Source organism: Acinonyx jubatus, chromosome C2 (genome assembly GCF_027475565.1).
Source record: "Acinonyx jubatus isolate Ajub_Pintada_27869175 chromosome C2, VMU_Ajub_asm_v1.0, whole genome shotgun sequence".
Classification (NCBI taxonomy): Eukaryota; Metazoa; Chordata; class Mammalia; order Carnivora; family Felidae; genus Acinonyx; species Acinonyx jubatus.
Window position 1 is genome coordinate 146,117,784 of NC_069384.1, and position 22,514 is coordinate 146,140,297.

The 22,514-nt window shown below is 45.7% G+C and overlaps 1 protein-coding gene and 1 long non-coding RNA gene across 13 annotated transcripts in view; one reads left to right on the forward strand and one right to left on the reverse strand.

The window, feature by feature from the left end:
* The window catches only part of GASK1A (golgi associated kinase 1A), a 118,861-nt gene that overhangs the window by 49,213 nt on the left and 47,134 nt on the right, over positions 1-22,514 (reverse strand). For 11 of the 12 annotated variants that reach the window (XR_008298066.1, XR_003414460.2, XR_008298063.1 and 8 more), the window contains one exon: positions 752-2,023. Coding sequence is in view for 1 of the 12 variants with exons in the window: in XM_015062819.3 (XP_014918305.1) it covers positions 752-2,023 (1,272 nt within the window). In the remaining 11 variants the exon portion in view is untranslated. Of the gene's footprint in view, positions 1-751; positions 2,024-17,953; positions 21,420-22,514 lie in introns of those variants that run through there. The other variant, XR_008298065.1, reaches the window with a different exon arrangement.
* Positions 4,773-9,408, forward strand: LOC128315331 (uncharacterized). Its single transcript, XR_008298068.1, has 2 exons — positions 4,773-6,092; positions 8,942-9,408. It is a non-coding gene; the product is annotated as an uncharacterized LOC128315331 (long non-coding RNA).

Sequence of the window (22,514 nt, forward strand, 5' to 3'; positions counted from 1 at the left end):
TCAGTTGACCTTGTGGCTGGAGTCCTTTCTCATTTTTCAGTGCCCAAGTATCATCCCTTTATCCTTCTATGTCTCTCCCTCTCCCCATTACTTCCTTTCTTTTTTAAACTAGGCAACCACCTTCAATCCTAGTTGATTCAAGGATATAACGTTATCAACAGTGATGTGCAGATAAATGTCTAACAACCAGCTCTTGGAAGTAGCGGGGAGTCCATATTTGTAGCATTTGCTGACTCCCATGGTGTAAATACTCCCACCCTGGCCAATTTCAAGCTACCAACATGACCGAATGTGAAGTTGACAGGAGATGTGCAGTAGCTCACCATCATACAATATTTACTATATCAATGCAAATAACCTAAAAAGCATAGGTTGTAGTAAAATACAGTGAAATCATTAGGAATTAATGGGTTCTGAGCATTTATTACCTTTTTTTCAACAATAACTTATCATATTGTTAGTTGATGGAATTTAATGTTTAATAATGCCTGTGTTTCTCAACCAGGTCACAAAATTCCTGAAAATTTTAGCAGTCAGCTCTCGTAAGCCCACATGAGCTGGTTCCAGCATACCACTGGATGAATAAATGCAAAAGCAGAAAAATAACAAAAACAGGTGCATGGTGGTCAAAACACAAAGATTGGAGGGGGAGTCACCAACCATCCTCAAGCGGGCAACTCCAGTGTCTCAATTCATCCCCAATCCCCTGCTTCTGCTGCTCTCCAGCCTCACCATGCCCAGCCCCACCTACCTGCAGCAGGAAGTCGAAGAGTGCCAGGCGTGCCCACTCGGCGTGGTGGAGGCCCAGGCAGGGGGCCTGGCTTGGCCAGCTGCAGCCACGTGCCAACAAGGCCTGGTACTGGAGCCAGCCCAAGGACAGAGAGTTCTGGTCATCGTCTGGGTCACCCAGGTGCTGCACATCGGGCGCCCACCAGATGACGGGCCTTGTGCTGCCATCTGTGTATCGGTAGGGCAGCAGGGAGCTCCGGAAGTTCCGGGCCACAGCAGGTAGGCTCCGGTGCAGCCCCAGCACACGGTCCACGTGGAAGGCCAGGACCTCCAGCAGGTCCCCAGGCCTCTTGATCAGGCCGCAGAGCCCCTGGGAGCAGAGATGACTGAGCCCAGAAGACATGTCCCGAGAGGCACCCGCATTGGAGAAGCCAACCTGCAGCACCTGCCCATGGCCAGGCACCCTGGCTTTGCCCACCACCTCCCCCTGGGCCAACAGCCGGAGCATTTGCACATCATGCTCTGTGAGCCACGGGGGAGCCTGCCCACTGGTCCTCAAGCTGGGCAACAGACCAGGGGTCTCAGCCTCACACCAGACAGATCCTTGCAGCTCCCCAACAGAGCCAGGCCACCGAGGAGCCCCTGCAGATGGTGTGGGATGCCCTGTTTGTCGCCCACCAGTCAATCCTGGAAGATTCCTGCCTTCTGCTGGGTGGGACCGGAGGGTCGGTCCAGCGGTAGCTTTCCAAGCCTGTAAAGCCGTCATGCCATGTCCTGTGAGGGGGCCAACCAGGGTGCCAGTTTCATTCTGTGCCTCTCTGATGAGACCATCATGCCAGGGGGGACCCAAGTCTTTGGCTCCTGGACTCCTAACTTCATCCTCCCCCAGAAGCACAAGACGCCGGGTACTGAGTCTCAAATCTCCTAGAGATGCCAAAGTAATGTCCCTCCTGACCCTCCCTGGACGCCTGCTGTCCCCTCCCAGGGACTTCCTGCTTCTGTCCACTGGCCCTCTGTGGCCTTGCTCCCCAGCACACATGGGGCTAGGCAAGGCCCAGCCTCTCCAGAGCCCTAGGTCTCTTGCCCGCTGCCTCCAGCTGGAGCTCAGAGCCTGCTGGCTGTGGGAGCCAAGGGCACCCGTTACCTCCTGGGGCTCCATGGGACCAGGGTCTGGGCCAGTAGCAGGATGCTGTGGGGGGAAGCGAGTGACAGCCACCGCAGACAGAGTCACCAGGAGGCAGAATGCCATCACCAGCCGCCTTTTGCCCCGCAGCTTTCTCCAGAGCCAAGACGCCTGGGGGACAGGATAGAAAAAGAGAGTCTGAGACCTGGGAACACATCCGGCCCAACCCACAAAACAACAAGGACAGTGAATGAACATCTTGGGGGCACAAAGAGGGCAAAGATGGCGGAGTACACCTAGCTGTCTTCGAGGCAGGAATGGGCAACCACAGCCAAGTGCAGTCCTGCTTCAAAGCTGAGCTCTTGCCTTGCCTTCCCGGGTGGCCTTTGCTGATGCCTGCAGGCCGCCTTGGGCTCCTCCCCCTTGAATAAAGGGCCGCTATGACACTAAGAACCAAGCACCGTAAGCATCTTTTTTTCACACCTGTCCCTCACCACTGAGTGCTTGGACCCTCTCTCTTCATCTCCATGTGAATCCTAGGGCCCACTCCGTAAACTTCTAATCGTCTCCCACAAGCAAGCTTTTCCCTTTTCCCTTTTTAGGGCACAGACTGCCCCGCTACAGGCGCCATTGCCCAGCCTCTCCTGCAGCCAGGTGTAACCATGTGACTAAGTCCTTGCCTAGGCACTTCTGACTGCACCACCTGCTCAAAAGGAAGTTGGATGCCCTGGCTTTCTTGGCACACCGACGTGGTAGCACCTGCTCCACATGTGCGGGCAGGGACACACTCTGGGCAATGATTTTTTTTTTCAGTTTATCTACTTATTTTCATGGTGGGGGCAGGGGAAGAAGAGAGAGAGAGGGAGAGAGAATCCGAAGCAGGCTCTGCACTGTCAGCATGAAGCCTGATGCGGGGCTCAAACTCATGAGATGTGAGATCATGACCTGAACTGAAATCTAGAGTTGGATGCTTAACCGACTGAGTCACCCAGGCACCCCTGGGACACTGATTTTTAAACACATTGTTCCTGGACCAGTAGCATCAGTATCCCTGGGAACTTGTCAGAAAGGGAAGTTCTCAGGCCCCACCCCTCTTCTCCAGACTCCAAGGTACCTATACTGCTGTGAGCCAGCAGGTAGGTCTATGTCCCAGGACCATGCAACCCCATGGCTGAACACCCTGCTTGAGGCACGACAGGGTGGGGACCAGTAGGCTTAATTGCAGTGGGGAAATCAGATGAAAGCAGGTTTCTGATTTCTCCCCACTCCAGTCAAGGGACACAGGGCAGGGAGACAAAGTCTAGAGAAGATCTTCCTCATAAATGTGGGCTATCAAAACCTGGAGTCCATCTGGAATGTCTCTCCTCTTCATGGTCTACCATAGGCTAAAGGTTGAGGAGAGGACTTTGTGTGCTCTGTATCTCCCCACCCCCACATATGTACACATATATACATAGACACATACATGCATCCATACACACACACTTCCACCAAAATAGCTCTGCGTTCTTTCACTAGGTAGGTTTGGTCCATTTATGTTCCTTGATATGCTGCACATGTTTAGTCTTTGTTTTGTCATAAATTTTTATGGCATATTTTCGTACTTCTAATTTGGAATTCTTTCAGTAGGTTTTCAGTTACCTTTACTTTTGTTTTGTGGTATACACCTTGATGATCGTTTGCCCTTAATCATCTACCTCTTTGAACAGTAGCTCTGAATCCCTAGTATGAACAACCATAAAATTAGTACCTGCCCTCTCCTCTGTCCCCTACCACTCTGTTGTTATTCAATATTAATCACTTGCATTATCTATTTTAATGTTTGTCTTTGTAAAATTAAATATGCTTACATTTCTACTACATCTGGCAGCTTTAAATGATACCCCTTGGTTCTCAGCTGTTATTAATGAACAGCATGTTTTTTCTTTCTGCAACCTTTTCTTGGATTCCCCCTTCCAAACTTGTATAATTTGTATTATTTTTAAATTGTTAGAATATAAAACTTGTACCTTCTATCCCACTAGTCCAATGCTCATATGTGTTCAGGTCTTAGCTCTTCAGTGAAATACATTCTTTGCATGCTCCCTTCCCCTTTGCCCTAGTTTTTCATTATTTCTTGGTTAGCTGAAGCCAAAACTCCACAATTTTCTTAAGCAGTGCGCATGTGAACAAAATTCTCTGAGTTCCTTCATGTTCAAAATCGTTTTTCTATAGCATTCATACCTGAAGGAAATCATGACTAGAAATAAAATATTTTGTCACAGTTTCTCTGAATGGCTTGTGGGTCCTGCTCCACTGAATAGATGGATGTTTTACCCTGCCTAGTTGCCATAAGAATTTTCTTTTTCTCTACATTTTTTCCAGCTTTACTGAAGTATAACTAACAAATAAAACTGTATATATTTAAAGTGTATACTTTGGTATACATATACATTATGAAATGATCACCACAGCCAAGTTATTTAGCACACCTGTCACCTCACATAGTTACCTTTGTGTGCGTGTGTTGAGAATGCTTAAGATCTACTCTCTGCAAATCTGAAGTGTACAATATAGTATTCTTAACTACACTCACCTGCTGTACATTAGGTCCTCAGAACTCAGCCACCTTATAACTGAAAGTCTCTATATTCTTTGACCAACATCTGCCCATTTCCTCCCTCTCCCAGCCCTGGCAACCATCATTCCACTCTGTTTCTATGAGTTTGACATTTTATTTTTAGGTTCCACATACAAATACCATATAGTATTTGTCTTTCTCTGTCTGGTCTATTTCACTTAGCATAATACTCATGGTCCACTCATGTTGTCACAAATGGCAGGATTTCCTTCTTTTTTTATGGCTGAATAATATTGTGTTGTGTGTGTGTGTGTATGTGTGTGTGTGTATATATATGTAATATATAATATATAAAATATATAAACATAATATATATTATATATATATATTTTTTCTTTATCCATTCATCTGTCAGTGGACACTTAGGTTGTTTCCTTATCTTGATTATTCTGAATAATGCTGCAATGAGCATAGAAGAGGAGATATCTCTTCAAGACACTGATTTCATTTCCTTCAGATATATACACACAAGTGAGATGCCTGGATTGTCTGATAGTTCCATTTTTTTTGGCTTTTTGAGGAGCCTCCATTCTGTTCTCCACAGTGGTTGCACCAATTTACAATCCCATCACCAGTGCAGAAGGGTTCCCTCTTCTCCACATCCTCCCAGCATTTGTTATCTCTTGTCTTTTTGACAAGAGCCATTCTGACAGGTGTGAGGTGATCTTTTGTTTTCTTTGAGGTCCAGTGATGTTACTAGAATATATCTTGGTGTTGACTTTCCTGGGTCCTTTTTTCTTGGTGTGATACACTTTGTTAGAAAAGGTAGATTTAAATAGTTTTTTCACCAAAGTTTTCTTAGACTAAGTTTGAAGTATGATTTCCATTCCACTATTTTATTTTTATTTTTTTCATCAGGCTCTTTAATTACATATATGTTGGATCTCCATTGTCTGTCTTGTGGATCCTTCCATCTTTTCTAATCCTTTCTAACTATTTTCATTTCAGTTTGTTCATGTTTCTCATGTCTATATTCTGTCTGGCTTATTATGTTTTCTCCTTGAGTACTTTCTCTTTTTTTTAATGTTTTCATTTATTTTTGAAGGAGAGAGAGTGAGAGACAGAGCATGAGCAGGGGAGGAGCAGAGAGAGAGGGAGACAGAGAATCCGAAGCAGGCTTCAGGCTCCGAGCTGTCGGCACAGAGCCTGATGTGGGGCTTGAACTCACGAACCACGAGACCATGACCTGAGCCGAAGTCGGATGCCCAGCCAACTGAGCCACCCAGGCGCCCCTTCCTTGAGTACTTTCTAATTTCTACTTAATTCCAGTTAATTTCTAGTTTTCCCCATTTCTTCCCAGATCATATTTCACCTCTTCCTGCTATCTTACCATTTTTTTCGTGAGTTCTTGCATTTCTCTTTTGTAGTGTTCCTTCAGAGAGGATTTTTTTCATTGAGCCTTACAAATTCATAGTGAAGCGATTGCTCAAAATTTTCACCTGTTTCAGGGTGACTGACCTTCATCTGTTCATAAATTTTGCTGTTCATTGTTTCCTTTTTTCCTTACAGTGTCTCCAAACTCTTCTTATAAGTTGGATGAGTCCACCGAAAGAGGTTCCTATAGACGGGCCTGAGGTGAAGTTGAAATTGCGGCCAGGCTGCTTCCTGCAAATCAGCCTTGTGAGCATGGTTCTTCATGTGTCCTCTCCTCTGCCTCTCTCATCTTAATGGTCCAGGTGGAACTGCTGGGCAACCACAGTCACCCTCATCTTCACAGCCTCTTTTGCAGACAAGACGAGATAGAGACCTTGCTTCACAGCTATATTTGTATCGGTGCTTTCTGGGATCTGCCACCCCTGGGCTCTCTCCTCCCCTCTCTCACGTCTCCCAACACTGCTCTGCATGAAATTGACCACTTTTTTACACAGCTCCCAAGGATTCTGGTGTCTCCTGAGTTAGCCTTAAAAGGAATTTTCATTTCGTCTTCCATTCTCTTTGTTGCTTTCAGATGGTTTCCAGGAGACAGTGGCAAGTATGCAGTTTATGCAGCCACGTTCATAGTAACAGGCCTTGGTGGCACACTTTTAAGAAGAAAGGAACATGCCCTAACAGAATGCAGTGACTAGGGCAGGCCACAGAACAACCAACTTTTTCCAATGTCTATGGTCAGGAGCCACAGTACCCAAACAGCTCTGGGAAGTCCAAGAGTTTTGCTCCCTCTGTACATTTTCACAAGATCTATTCACTAGCTTTGTGGAAACTGAATGCCTCCTCCAGGTATGCTGACCACTTAGCACTCCCAAGACACCACCCTTAAAGAGTGCCGTGGAACAGGAAGAGAGGTGGCCCACCTCCCACAGATTTCTAGAAGTCAGAGAGAGGGGAAGGGATCACTAGGTCAACCAGAAGTTCTCTACTTTATATAATTTACTCACCATCTCCCCCACCTCTAAACATGTCCCTCCTTCAGTTTCCAACCTGCTGAAAGGTAGCACCATCCACCCAGATATCCAAGCCAGAAATGTGGGCCTGATCTCCACTCCACCCTTGCCTCTGCCTCCTATATCCAAGTCCTGCAAATGTTCCCTCCTAAACATCTCTTGAATCAGTTCAGTTCTCAATGGCCACTCTGTCTACCTAGGCCCAGACACCCTCTTCTTTACTAGGATACTTAATTGGTCTCTCCCTCCAGCTCTGCTCCTCTGCAATCCACTCTCCACACACTGGGTCACATCCTTCAAAGCCTCTTTGGAGAAGGTTTAAGTGCCTGGAGTGGTTGAGCCACACTGAATGTCTTTCATTTCCTAGACAGTGCCAGACCCTCTCTATCTACACTTTACCCATGCTGTTCCATTGCCTGGAACACTCCTCTCCCTCCATTCTCATTATTTAGGTCTCCATTCAGACACTACCTCCCTGGGAAGCCTTCCACAGAGGCCTCTCAATGGGCTGGATGCCTTAGCTATGTGCTCCCATAATATGCTGCTCCTCCCTGAGCACACCCTTTCATTCTTTACTATATTTGATCATTTAAAGTCTACTGATTCACACAAGTGAGACATTGGCTCATGTGCTGTTGTGTCTTGGGACTATCACAGTGCCTGCCACACAGGAAGCTCTGTATGAAATGGGCCCTCAGACAAGAGGGGTTTTCAGAGAGGGACAAACACCGTTCCCTGGCCTAGGGCACTGCATGTCTGCTGGTGAGAAGGGCTCCTCCAGTTCTGGGGTTCTTCCCTCCTTGGGGCTCCAGGAGCTTTCTCTCTATGGAAGATGCTTTTTGTTCCCCATGTTATGGTCCTCTTGGCCGACTGATGACTGATTCCAGCTGCCCCCTACAGTGGACAATCCCCTTGCACACTGCCAGCTTCCCACCTCAAGTGCCTGATTCACTCTCGACGTCCTTGCCTGCTCTTCAGGGAGGCACACGGGAAGTTAAGGCCTTTGGTGACAACCCTCAGCCCAAATTGGACAAAAGTCAGTGGATAAATGCCCAGTCTCCATCATTCAGAGGGACAATTCTGAGAGGCATTCTACATGGTTCCACAGAATGTCTCCAGTGGAAATGAGCCTTTTTTCCATAAAACAAATGATTCTTGTCACCCCCTAAGATGTCTTTATCTGATAATCCTTTTGACGTGAGATTCTAAATTTTGTCCTGATTAGATATATTTTAATTTGGTCTTTATTACTATTTAAAAGACACACACACACACACACACACACACACACACACACACACACAATACATGCATAAATAAACACTGTGAAAAACCCAAATAATATTAAGACAATCAAACAAAATGTGAACATCTTTTCACCTCCCCAGAGGGGAGCTGCAGTCAACAATCTGGATGTATCATCTTCCCAGGTCTGTTTCTTTTCTTTGCATCGAAATGTGCACATATGTCACGGTGTATTAACTTCCTGTGACTGCCATAATCAACATCCACAGACTTGACGGCTTCAAACACAGAAATGTGTTCAGTATCAGTTTTACGAAGGTGAAATCCAGGTGCCAGAGCCATGCTCCCTGTGGAGGCTCTAGGGGAGAACTCGTCAAGCTTCTGGAGGCCGCTGGCATTCTTCAGCCTGATTGATGCGCCATCACTCTGATTTGTGGCCATTGTGCTCCTCCTTTTCTGTGTGTATCAGATCTCTCTTTGCCTCCCTCTTAAAAGAACACATGCGATGTCACTGGGGGCCTGCTTGGATAATAGGCTCCAGGATAGGCTCCCCATCTCAAGATGCTTAACTGAGATATGCAGAGAGTCTTTTTTTCCAAATAAGGTAACAGTCACAGGTTCCAGGGATTAAGATATGGATGTCTTTTGGGAGATTATTTTTTCTTCCACCATATGTGATAATTATTTTGAGCATAAAAGAGAAGACCGATTCACAACTTGCCTGTTGACATAACAATATGTCCTGAAGCTTTTTCTGTATCTGTCTATGTAGAGTTACTTAACTTGCTGCATAATAGTTCACAGGGAGAAGATGCCATAATTTCTTTCATCGTTCCTCTACAGGGAGAATATTTAGATCATTCCCAATTTTTATTAGAGCCAAACAGTGCTGCACCGACCACACAGGACATACAGCTCTGGGGAAACTATGAGGATTTCTATAGAGGAGACACCAAGAAATGAAGCCATTGGGTCCCACTTCTTACTGATGCTAACCTTTCATCGTGTATCAGTTATTATCTCCTTTAATCCTCATGCAAATGAGGGACATGGGAATTATTTCATTCCTAATTTACAGCTGAGAAAACAGAAAGATCCAGAGTGCTAACATTTGCCCAGGGTCCCACAACTGGCAAAAATACCAATATTTTTAATTAAAACAAAAAAGAGAAATGGGCAGAGAAAAAGAAGCCTGTTTGGGTTTTTTTTCTCTTCTAAAAAGAAAAATATGTTTTCATGTTGGATTCATAATCTGTATTCTTAAACTTTTGGATACCGCTAGAGAAAAATAAATCATCTTTTAAAAAATGTTTGAAGAAGGCAGACTGTTTTGATCCTCTTCTCGGCCTTACTTGGCTTCCGACAACCTGGGGAAAGTTGGCAATTGTGCGGTTGTGCACAGAGAAAGTTCAAAACGGCCATGAGCAGATGTCCCCACAGGGCCACCCAAGTAAAGCTTTGGGAAAAGAAAAGCAGCTTTGATCAAACTGAAAAAACTTTCTGTGAAGAGAAATATCCAGCTGAATAACAAAGAGTACAGTAGAGAAGGGGAAAGGGGAATGAAGCAAGATATACTAGAAAGTCCGCTGATGGGGCCCAACCGACGGATGCCCTTGCTACACACTTGCCAGCTGAGCCCGCCCCCAAACTCCCCATCCAAAACACACACACACACACACCATCTTCTCTGTTCTGCAGTGATGCTGGCGGCCTGGAAAGAGGAATGGTGTGACCTTCACTGTCTATTTCTACAGCTGCTCTATTTCTCCTCCCCTCCGCAAACCTCCATTCCTCACTCTTTATTCCTTGGAGAAGATGCCCGCTGGGCCTGGCAGTCATGTCCACTCACAGCTGCAGAGGAAGAGGACTGAAAAAAGGGGGAAGCTAAACAGGAGGATTTGGGGAAAACACAGCTGAGTTCTAAATCAGTTTCTGCCCTTTTGAGCTGTGTGACAATGGGCAAGTTATACAACCTCTCTGCCCTGTTTCCTCAGTCACAAAATGTCAGAGAATGAGACAATTCCTCTCTACAAGGACGGCCATGAGAAAGAAATGAGTCAAAATATGTAAAGGGTCTACTACATGCTTTGGTACATTTATTTTTATTTATTTATTTTTTTAACGTTTATTTATTATTGAGAGACAGAGAGAGACACAGCATGAGAGTGGGAGGGGTAGAGAGAGGGGGAGACACAGAATCTGAAGCAGGCTGCAGGCTCCAGTTGTCAGCACAGAGCCCAACGTGGGGCTCGAACTCTCAAACCGTGAGATCATGACCTGAGCTGAAGTCGGACGCTTAACTGACAGCCACACAGGCGCCCCTGGTACATTTATTTTTTTAATTTATTTTTTAAAAATGTTTACTTATTTTTGAGAGAGAGAGACCACAAGCGGGAAAGGGCAGAGAGAGAGGGAGACATAGAATCTGAAGTAGGCTCTAGGCTCTGAGCTGTCAGCTTAGAGCCTGACGTGGGGCTCAAACCTATGAACGGTGAGATCATGACCTGAGTTGAAGTCAGATGCTCAACCAACTGAGCCACCCAGGTGCCCCAGCTTAGTACATTTAAATGAGTAGTGGGATCGATGTTTCTGCCTCCACTCTCTGAACACCCTTTACCTTTCTGGGATCTGAAAAATATACCCATCCCCTTTCCTGCACTTGGCATATTGTAATGTCAGAGTAAAAAATGGGATATTTGGGAGCACAGTTCAAGGCAGAGGCTGAAAGAGAAACTCTTTCATCATAAAACTACAAATGTAAGTTAAGAGGAGACCACCTTGGCAATGGGAAAGGTCTTGTCCATCCAAAGATATCAAGGATGGAACAGGAAGGAATTGCTTGGCTTAAAAACACGTTGGAAGGGGCACCTGGGTGACTCAGTCAGTTAAGCGTCCAACTTCGGCTAAGGTCATGATCTCACAGTTCATGGGTTCGAGCCCCACATCAGGCTCTGTGCTGACAGCTCAGAGCCTGGACCCTGCTTTGGATTCTGTGTCTCCCTCTCTCTCTGCTCCTCCCCCACTCACTCTCTGTCTCTCTCTCTCTCAAAAATAAATAAACATTAAAAAAAAAAACCATATTGGAAGGTGAGGAGAGAAAGGGTAGGAGCCAGAAAGGAAATACGTGGAGGGACTAAAAGGAAAAGACTGAGATTTTGACAAGAGTGGGGTTTGGGTTCTACAGCAACTGTGGGAAGGAAAGCCAGGAGAGTAGAAAAGAGCCCAGGCCACAGGAAAGTGCTGTGCTGGGGACAGGAGCCACCCCCAAACTCCCTATCACTGCCTCCATAGAGGGTGGAAGATAGCCCTTCAACATGAAAGGCAGTGATATTGGTGATATTTCTTCACTATTCTTCCTTCCTCCTCACCTTGCCATGGTTTCACTGAAAAGAGAGTATACCTCCCCACCCACTATCTTTGACTTTGGCCACATGACTTGCTTTGCCAGTGGAATATTAGTGGACATCACATATGCCACATCCTAATAGATGCTTCGAATGTGCTTGTGTGGTTTGACCTTCCTCCTTGCAAACTGGTCCTCCAGTATGAGAGGCATAGGCCCCAGATGAGGCACCTGGAAGGGACCTGAACCCCATCCCGTGCCTGGAGCTAAACCAGCCATACCCACTGGGCCTAAACTACACATAGACCTTGAACCAAGCTGTAGGTGTATATCGTAAGCCATTGAGATTGTAAGGTTGTTCATTATGCAGCATTATCACAGCAAAACTTAACTAATACAGATTTTTTGGTAGTTTCTGTTGGGCTGCATGTGTGCCCCTGGTCAGATAACAGCAAGGCAGCTTAGTAATGAAGCGCAATGCCTTTCCCTTGACTAATAAGGGCATAGTGCTGTCACTACAGATCGACTCAGGCTGTGATGAAGATAATGACAGTACACCCTGGTCACAAACACATCCCAGGAACAAGTTTATTCCATAAGATGGGCAGATGGCATTGAGGGAGCCTTCTGTGAGATGGAAACCAGAGAGACCTTTTGAGAAGGACTTTTTTGAAGAATTCCAGTACAAACTGGTGGCCTTTGCACAGAGTCAATTTCAGAAACAAGGACACTAGAGGAAAGGACTCGATTACGGTTTGTACTGTAACAGCCAGCAGGAGACTTTTTCTCATTTCTAAAGGGTCACAGAGAAAGGAATGTTCTACTTTGAGAAAATCCTGTCAGGATTTACTTTTGGGCCCTAGCCCTCTCTACCCCAGACCACTTCCCAGAATTCCCCACTCTGAACCCTGTGCTTAACAACTGTGATTCCCACCGGCTGCTGCACGGGAACCAACTGACAGAGACAGAGGCAAAGCCACCTTTTCTCAACTCCCAGATGTCAGAAAAGGACGACAAAACCCTGGTCCTCCACTCAACTGCCACGGGTGATGGAATAACATGCTGAGCAGGAGGGGTGGAGAGAAGACAGACGTCACAGGTTCCTCTCTCCATCAAAACAGATAAAATTACAAAGTATTTGTAAAGTGTTGCTTGGTGGGAGAACAGGCAGAGGGAAGCCATGTGATTGTGTGTGTGTGTGTGTGCGTGTGTGCATGTGCGTGTGTGTGCACACGCACCCATGCGCACGTTTAATAAAACTCATGTTTGGCCCTGGTTCCGGAATCATTATTAAAGGTGTGAAAGACCCCTCCATTCTGCCCCCCAACCTCTGCTCTCTTCTAAACAAAATGATCCCTACTGGCTGATCACTGATTCATCATCACTCAGGCTCTGAGTTAAGACTGGCAGAGATTTTGAATTTGGAGTTTCTGTTCCATTTTTTAAAGAACAGTTGAATAATTTTCATAACAAAACCATGAGTAGAGTGAAAGGGAATACATAAGCATATTTTCAGAGGGCCGGATTAAAACCACATGTCAGTCCTGTGAGTCATACTGCATGCTAGACCTGGTCAAATTCTGCTTTCCTTGGTTGAACCCAGAGTCAGGCTCCAGGCGGGGGAAATTGATCTGGCATAAGCCTCTGGGGGCAAAGGCGACAGGCACAGCCCATTAGAACTTCTAGGCACACAGCGTCCCTCTCCCAGTAAGATCTGCTAGGTCCTGGGGGCCTAGAGCTCTTTGTACCACTGTGGGCAGAAGCCCAGGTTGCCTGTCTCCTAAGCCACCACCTAGCCGGGCCCCCTTGCTCAGCTTCATTGGAGAGTTGTGATTTTCCTTCCACATCAGCAACTTCAAGGCAAGAAAGCACTTTTGCCCCTGTAATTTTTGGCCCAGCCAATTTCCAGGAAAAAGAAAAAAAAAAAAGCAATGATGACTAACATTTATTCAGTGTTCACTGTGTGCCTGGGGCTGTGTGAGGAACTTTACTTCTCTTAACTCATTTAATCTGTATGCCAGTCTTATAAGATAGGTATTAGTATTACTGTCCCATTTTACAGGTGAGGAAAACAAGGCATAGAGAATCAGGGTGACCCAAAGCTCACAGTGCCAGCAAGGACAGCACCAGGACATGAACCCAGGCAGTCTGGCTCCAGAGCCACTGACCTAATCCCTGTGCCACTCTGGGAAGAGGCTGCCACCTAAAGCCTCTGCTCCAGCCCGGATCGTAAAAGACTGCCTTTGGGTCCCTGGGGCAGGCCCTGCGTTCGAAGGAGGCTCACCCCTTTGAGACTGCTCAGTTCATCTGTGAAATAAGGCTTGTGTGAGATCAAGGGTAGATGGCAGCCTTTTCTCAATGGGGAAAATTAAGGGAGAATAAAAACATTTCCAGGCTACGTTTACTTTTCTTTCAAAGTGAAAATAACTTTATCTCACGTCCTACTTCATTAAATAAAAGAGTATCAGTGAGAGAATGCCACCATTTGACCCACTCAGATCTGTGCATACTTCAGAGGGAACATCAGAAGCATTTCTCTAATAATTTCTTATTCTCAGGGCACCTGGGTGGCTCAGCTGGCTAAGTATCTGACTCTTGATTTCGGCTCAGGTCATGATCCCAGGGTCATGGAATCGAGCCCTGAGTCGAGCTCTGTGCTGAGGGTGGAGCCTGCTTGGGATTCTCTCTTTCTCTCCCTCTACCCCTGCTCGGCACTCCTTCTCTCTCTCTAAAACAAATTTAAAAATAATAAAAAATTTGTTTTCCTTAAATTAGGTCTATGGCTTAATCTCAAAACCAGACAGGCTCTAAGCCTCCTGCTCCTTCCAGAACCAGGTGGTGCCCACGTTTCTTCCAGCTCAAGCTTTCTTAGGAGTGTAGCTAGGAATACGCTTGCGGCGAGCATAAGGGATAGACTTGTTGAGGCACAATGGTGTGCACCTGAAACTAACATAACATTGTGTGTCAGCTATATCTCAAGTAAAAAAATAAAAGACTATAGCCAGGAAACTGAGCATATCTGACTTGAGAGGTGAATACAGTAGATTCGATTAATAATAGCCACTCCCCACAGTGTATGTACTAATGTGATGATTTTTACAATTATAGAAATTGTACAGAACGGTAGAGAAGGATTTAGAGAAGGACCTTGCTCAAGGCCACAAAGCCAGTCAGTGGCAGACAGGATTTGAATTTTTCCCAAAACCCACGTACTTTTTCACTCTACCACAGAATGATGAAGGAAGCCCTGGGAGATAGAAGTGAGTTTAGGGAGGGGATAAGCATGGCAAAGGAACCTGGGATTTTGTGCCGCTTTCAACAACGTCCTTTGGCTTCACACAGTCTTTATTTGCAGCAGTTCGGTGGATGTGAAGTCCAATAAGCCAGCTTAGTCTTGTAAGCGGTGGCCTACACAGTGGGTTCTTAAGGATGGAGAAAAATCCTTCTTCAAAATGAAAATCTCTTTTTATCTCCTCCCGCCCTTCCTTAACCTGCCCAGGTAAATGCTCTCCTTGGCACCTTTGAAGAAAAGCATTTTGAACAGGTAAAGGCACCATAGATATTTGACCTTGGGGGATTTATGGCTGAGATGGGGACTGAAGGTTACTTGGAGGTGACTTGAAGTTCTTGTGAGGCTCGGATTTAAATCTAGTTCGCCCCAGGAAAATGATTCCATGAATGTCTGGCCACTTCTGCTGCTTAGCTTCCATAACATAACTTCAGGGATGCAATCACCTTGTGATGTGACAGAAACCTCCTGGTTGCACGAATAACAACAGCTTGTGCTTGGGATGGGACTGAAGACCAAATAAGTTGCAACAAGTGATGGTTCTCAGCTAGGAAAAGAACTGAAACAGGGAGAAGGGCCCCAGAAAACACAACTTACAAAAAAAGTAAAGAGAAGAATGTTAAATTTAGAAATGGCAGACATTAGTCCTCTGTGAAGATATGCTAAGCACTAAAAGACCATCTTGGCAAGCCCAGGAAAAAAGGCCTCCGTCACTCATTCTTTCACCCCCAAACACCTCAAGTCCTGCCAAAACTTCTGCCAGCCATGAGGCCAGTAGGAAAACAACAGATTCAGAATCCAGGCTCCCAGAAGTCAAGTAAATTACGGGACCAAAGCAACAGCTGCCTAGTAGATCCTCAAGAATGAATGAATGAATGAATGAATGAATGAATGAATGAATGAATTGCATATATTCAAAAGAGTCACTAACACAGTGGTGGGATTCAATGTACACTAGGGGGGAAATTACCTTCTTTGGACCAGTAGTCTCAAAACCTTTTGATGACATACACTTACTAGTAAACATTTTGAGCACATCCCTCTAATACTTCCCACATTAGTTTACCCAATATTTACAAACTGTAAGCAGGTAGTGCTAAATGAATATGTTCATTGTAAAACATGAACAAGAAATGAAAAATTAGAAAAGGATCAGGTAAAACAAATGTAAACAGAAGTTTTAATATTTTTTATACTGTAATACAGTGAATTATCTAGTGTATCCCTGAGGCGCGTAAGCCCCGCCCTGGAGACCTCTAATCTAGAAATAGTCTGTTTCTTCATACAAAAAATGACTCTGGCAAGGAATAATCTGAGTTTGACTACGCTCATCTGTTATTTTTAAAAAATGCATACTTACCCCTCAGTGTACTGAAGATGATTTGAAGGGGATATGGGACCAAATAAAATAAATATTTTCTTGTGTAAATCAGGCGAATCACCAAGATTGAGGCCAACAATCTAGAGACTCTTGTCAGAAATAAATGAATCAGAGAACAGGTACATTTGAATGAGAAAATCAGAGTCTAATGAACACCTGTAGTCCTCAAATGTTCAGAAATGAAAATCAGGGGAAACAAGGTTAGGAAACAAGAGATTGGGAATTGTTGGCTTTGACTATTAAGAATATGAGAACTGGGGCGGTTAAGCATCTGACTCTTGATTTCAGCTCAGATCATGATCTCACCATAGTGAATTCCAGCCCTGTGTTAGCCTCCGCACTGAACATGGAGACTGCTTAACATTCTCTCTCTCTCCCTCTCCCTCTGCCCCTCTTCCCTGCTCATGTACTCTTGTCCTCTCTCTCAAAACGAAAATAATGGAAGAACTGAAGAATGAGATTCTGCTGTGAGCCAGTGTTTATTCAACTCAGCACTGTCTAATAAGAATATAATGCTAACTGCGTATGGAATTTTAAGTTTTCTAGTAGCCACATTTTAAAAAGGGGAGGGGCACCTGGGTAGCTCAGTCAGTTAAGCTTCCGACTTCATCTCAGGTCATGATCTTCTGGCTGGGCTCATGAGTTCGAGCCCCGCGTCGGGCTCTGTGCTGACACCTCAGAGCCTGGGGCCTGCTTTGGATTCTGTGTCTCCCTCTCTCTGCCCCTGCCCTACTTGCTCTGTCTCTCTCTCTCTCTCTCTCTCAAAAATAAACATTAAAAAAAATTTTTTTAATAACTAAATAAAAAGGGGAAAGAGCCAGGTGATATTGACTTTAATAATATTTTTTACTTAGCTAAATACATCTGCAATATTATCATTTCAACACTTTATCAATATAAAATTGAGATATTTTACATTTTTCGTAATACGTCTTTGAAACCCAATGTGTATTTCATACATACTGTACATCACAGTTCAGACCAGCCACATTTCAATATGTGTCTGGTGGCTACCATCCTGAACAGCACAGATCTGAACTGAGTCATAGATCCTTGGAACCCCAGGAGTCTACAGTGTTAGAGAAATGCTATACTAAAGGATAAACAGCACCGTATCACTTAGATCAACACAACTGTAAATCCAAACACAAAGGCAAGCATACAATTTGTAGTAGGGTGGCATTCCAATTTCCAGGAAAGTTAGATTCTAATAGAGCAAATTAGGCAAAAATTAAGTCTTGATCAAAATTACCCTTGAAAATCCCTTAAGAAGGAAACTAATACACATCAGTTTTTCCTTCAACATTAGAACAGATGTTGAGTGTTTTGTCTCAAGTTGGGAAATTCTTGTAGCACACTCAGCCTTGAGACACACACCAGACCATCTACAGGGGATTCTGGGAGAGGAAAGTTTGAACATAGACCTACCTCGTTCCATTAACATTTGGAAGGAGATTAGCAATAATTAACACCAGATTTCTAATCAGCAAAGTTTCTAGTAGTAAAAAGAATCCAAAACGGAAAGGAAGGTATGTGTAACAAGACAAAAACAGGTCAGGGAGCTGCATCAAGAGCGGCAGGAAACAATTCAGGTGGGAAAGAGGGTGGCTGAGGGGAGAGGCAGCAGGCCTGATCCCTGCAGCCTCCAGGGTAAGAAGACCCAAGGTGCGGAAGCCTCCCCAGCTCTCAGAAATTCTTTCTCTAAAGCAAGTTTGACTGCCCTCTCTTTGTCACACAAAATTTAAAGTACATGTATGATTGCCCCAAAGGTCCCCAGTGCCCATGGTCTAATTACACCCCCAGAGGCCCACCTGTTCCCACCTTCGCCCCTACCTTCCTCACCTTCTCTAATTTCTCACCGAGGCTCTTGGCAAAAGTAGGTGTTCCTGGAAGTCAGCTATACACCACCACCAACCCCTCGCCTCCTGCAACTTGAATCTCAGTTCTTCTCTTGTGAAAGGGATCGGGTGGATCAATGTTTCCCCATCTGCAGCTTTGTGTTCATAAATATATAAACAACCACTGTATCCCTGCCCATATACTTGCTAAGGGCTATGTGAGCACTCTGAGCACAGAGCAGTATTTCGTAACATCTGGCTCCTTTTCCTCTGTCCTGGCCTCCTGCCTTGGTCTGGTGGGGCCAAACCCATTTCGGGGTTGATGTGACCGCATGCTGTTTGGATTGAGTTGCATCGAGTGTTAGAAGGAATGATCTCTTATCCTGGACTGTGTATCCCCACCAAGTTCCACCAAGAAGAGACACTGGAAAGGTTCTGCTCCTCTCCTGTGTCATGAAGTACAACTTCTCTCTGCATATGACCCAGGACAGGCTTTCTGGACTGGTCCCACAATGCCAGAGCTCTGGTCAGACAGGGTTCTGTCAACGTGAATATCCAATGCTGGGCGTTCCCAACACTGGGGCATCTGGAATGGTGTATCTGGCGGGCAGGGGAGGGGCAGAGGTGGAAAGGGGGATGAAGAGCCAAGGAGAGAGCTCTCCCAGGCAGGAAAATGTAGGCTAAACTCCATTTGTCTCCTGTGACAGGCATCTACTGGGTACCTCTACTGGTGCACCGTGGTGCTGTGGGGTCCAAAAGAATGGAAATTTCCCTGTCTTCAAAAAAAAGTAATATTCAGTTCAGGAAATGGGTCCAGAAGAAGACTTTAAAAAGTAAAACTATGAAACCAAGAGAAAGTAGTCTTCAGTGTCTTCTCTGCCCCATTTTGCCCCCCAGTACAGCTAAAACTAAATTGTCTATAACCCCAGACACTTGTTGGATGATTATACAGTTAATCTCATGGGAGTAGCACTGTAAAACAACAAATGTTAAGAACAGCAGTGTTTACCAAGTATTAATGTGTTTTTCCTATTTGCATTCCTGAGGACCTGTGTGAAGCTTATCCACTTACCTGGGAGTGTCAGAGCTAGCAGGAAAGCCTCCCTAGCTCTCAGAAATTCATTGTGTTACAGAAGAGATGTAAATGGCTGGACCAAAGTTCACTTTCTGACATGCAAAATAGAATTATGTGGAAATTCATGGACTTGTACGCATAGCTTCTGTCTTGAGAGATTTCTTAGGCTCCTTCACCTCCCTCTTTAGCATCAAAGGCCAAACCTGGAGAATCTAGTTGATTTGACCCAGGGGCCACCAGTTTGGAACCCCTGGATTATACAAGCTCTAAATTATTTCCACTTCTGAGATTCTGCAGCTCCCTGTATTTCCACAGACCCGAGAAGGAACTTAATTAAAGAGCTATAATCCTAACTCTGGAAGTAGTAGAACACAGCATTTATTTGTTAAATAACAAGTAACTATTGATGTGCCTTGTTTTGGTAGATGGGAGTGGGAAAGCATCTGAAGGTCACATTGGTCTCACTTGACCCTCAGGAGCACACAGCCCTAGCCTGACCGCACAGGACTGGGCCAGCTGATGACAGAGAGTAACTCATGGTCCTGAAAGTGGAGGTTGGATGACTACTGTGGTAAACGTGGTAATGGCCTCCTAAGATATCCAGGACCTAATCCCTTGAAACTGTGGAGTTTGTGTTGAAAAGGGGGACTTTGAAGAAAAAGAAAGAAAGAAAAAGGGGCTTTGCAGGTGTGATTGAATTAAGGATCCTGAGATGCAGAGATTATCCTGGATTACTTGGTGGGCCCTAAACAGAACGGCAAGTGTCTTTACAAGAGGGAGGCAGAGGTAGATCTCACTACAGAAAAGAAGGCAATGTGATGAGTGAAGCAGATAGGAGTGATGCTATCTGAAGGTAGAGGAAGGGGCCACAAGCCAAAAAATGCAGTGGCTAAGCAAATCTGGAAACAGCTTCTCCCCTAAAGCCTCCAGAAGGAAGCAGCCCCACCAACACCTTGACTTGAGCCCAGTGACACTGATTTCAGACTTCTTACCAGAACTGTAAGAGAACAAATGGACACTGTGTTAAGCCACCAAGTTTGTGGTAATTTGAGACAGGAGCAAGAGGAAATTAATACAACCTCCACACTGTCTGCTGTAGAGATTGGCCATATGGCCTCCCTTAAGATGTCTTCCCACTGCAGAAGTCCCTGGGCAGCCCAGTTCTAAGAAGGCCATGTCAAGCATGCCCACCTTGGGAATCTAAGTGTCTCTGTCAGGGTAGGCAGTTGGTGGAGGCAGCCTAGAAGACTCAAAGGACCACCTCCTACCCTACCCCAGATGGAACAGCAGGGAGGTGGCCTTGGCCCTGACAGCTGGTCCAGGTCAGGGGCTCCTGACCACCTTCACCCTGGGGTTGGCTGCAGGTGGAGGGCACTGGCCCGTGGAGAAGCATCAGTGTGCACCAGCTCCGCCCAGAATGCAGAGTAGATGTCAGCAGGGTGGCACAGTGATTTGAAAATGCAACAACAGGCACATTGCCTCCAAAACTGGCCTCATTCCTGGGAAACTAAACCAAGCTCAAGAAGGGGGGAATGGCCACATTAAAATGAGGGGGGAGTTCAATAGACTGTCACCTTGTGGGCTGAAATCCATGTAGTGTCTGGGTCACTATCAGATTTTGTTTTTAAGGAAAGGAAAGGAATAAAAGAGGAAAGAGAGAAAGAAAACATGAGTTAATGTATCTCACAGGGATACGTATCATTTCAAAAAACCTATGAGTTACACGCATACACACATGTGGAGTCGCAATGCAAAATATATTGCTAAGCACATCAGTAAAAGAAAAGTCTGAAAGCCAATGCGTTCAATGACATAGTTGTGGCAGTCAGGACCACAGGTTTTTCCCTGAGTTCATGTCCTAAGAAAGCCGACAATGATGGTAGAGTCCCCCTCCCGAAAATCTGGGCATCATCGATGGCCACAGAGACCAAATCAGGGCCAGTCATGGCCAGAGAGCTGGTATCAGGTGAATTTGCACCAGAAATCCCCAGGTTACCACCAAAGTCATGGGGAGGGGGTGGTGAACCAGTAGAGAGGAAGAGCCATCAGTAGGAGTCACCCTACAGAGCCATGCGTATCACATTAGCCCTCAGGCCCAGCTGGGGGAGAAGGCCAGGGTGTCCTAGCTCTTCACTTGTTTCTACAACAGTAGAGACAATGGCACCTATCTCCCAGGACTGACGAGGGTGTTTAATGAGCTAATGTGTCTAAAACTCATAAAGAAATCATAGGGACACAGCAACAGTTCAAAAGATGGTAGCTGCCATTATTATTATCCTGTGAAGAACGGACCGTGACAAAGGACAAACTGGGCTGAAGAACTCCCTACAGGTCCAACCTCTCGATGCCATGCAGCAGCCATTACCTCTCTCAGGAGGACTGGCTTCAGAACCATGCCTGTCCTGCTGGCACTGCCCCTCCCCTCCCCTGCCCCTCCCCCTCTCCCATCCCCACCTCTTCTCCCACAGCCTCTTCTCATTCTGGGGTTCAGGTCCCCAGGACAGTCCATAGCTGGTCCCTCATCCAACCAACTCCTGAAATTTTGAGTCTTCCAGGTATTCCTTCTACAGAATTGTGCTCACAGCCAGTGCCCTCCCACAGAGATGAACAACCAGGAGATGACCAGGACCACTTAAAGGACTTCAGAAGTGATCAGTAACAGCACAGCAGTTCAGCACAGAGGCTCCGTCATCCCGGCAATACTGCCTACTTGCTGGGCAAGTTACTCGCCTTCTTTGCTTCTTACCAGGTCCTGACTGCCACAGCTATGTCATTTACCCGCTGGCTTTCAAACTTTCTTTTTACCAACATGCACAGAAATACATTTGACAACGTGACCCAAAGTGTGTGCGTGTGTGTGGGTATAACTGAAATAAAAGCTTCATGAAATGACACCCTTAAGCAATGGAATGACTCATGTTGTCTTTCTCCCTTCTCTTTCCTTCTCTTCCTTTCCCTTCTCTTAAAAAATAATCTGGTAGTGACCCACTAATATGGAACTTGCCATTTTCTCACCTGTAAAATGGGGGAAATAGACATACCTACCTATAGTGGGTGCTATCCGTGCCTTGCCCATATCCCCTCCCACAAGTGGCTTTGACTCTCTGCCTTCAGGCTTGCTTTGGATGCTGGAATATGCCCGCCAGGAAGTTAATACCCCCCAGGATCAGCCCTGAACCCGTGACAGACAGGAACTGGTGGGTAAAGTTCCCATCTGCTTCAGCTGTCAGGTAGGACGACTCTGAGGCATGTTCTACATAGTCCCCCTCAAGTCCCCAGCAGGAACAAGCTTCAGCCCACAGCGGTAACCTGCTCCTTCCAGCACCCTGCATCAGCTGCCTCCTGGTCTCACTCTCCATTCCCCACCCCCTCAGCCTCACCTGCTGCTGTCTTATACTGCCATCTTCCAGATAAATTACTCACATTGGAATCCTTGTCTCAAGGTCTGCTTTGGGGAGAAGCCAACCTAAGACACAGCCTTATAGGGCAG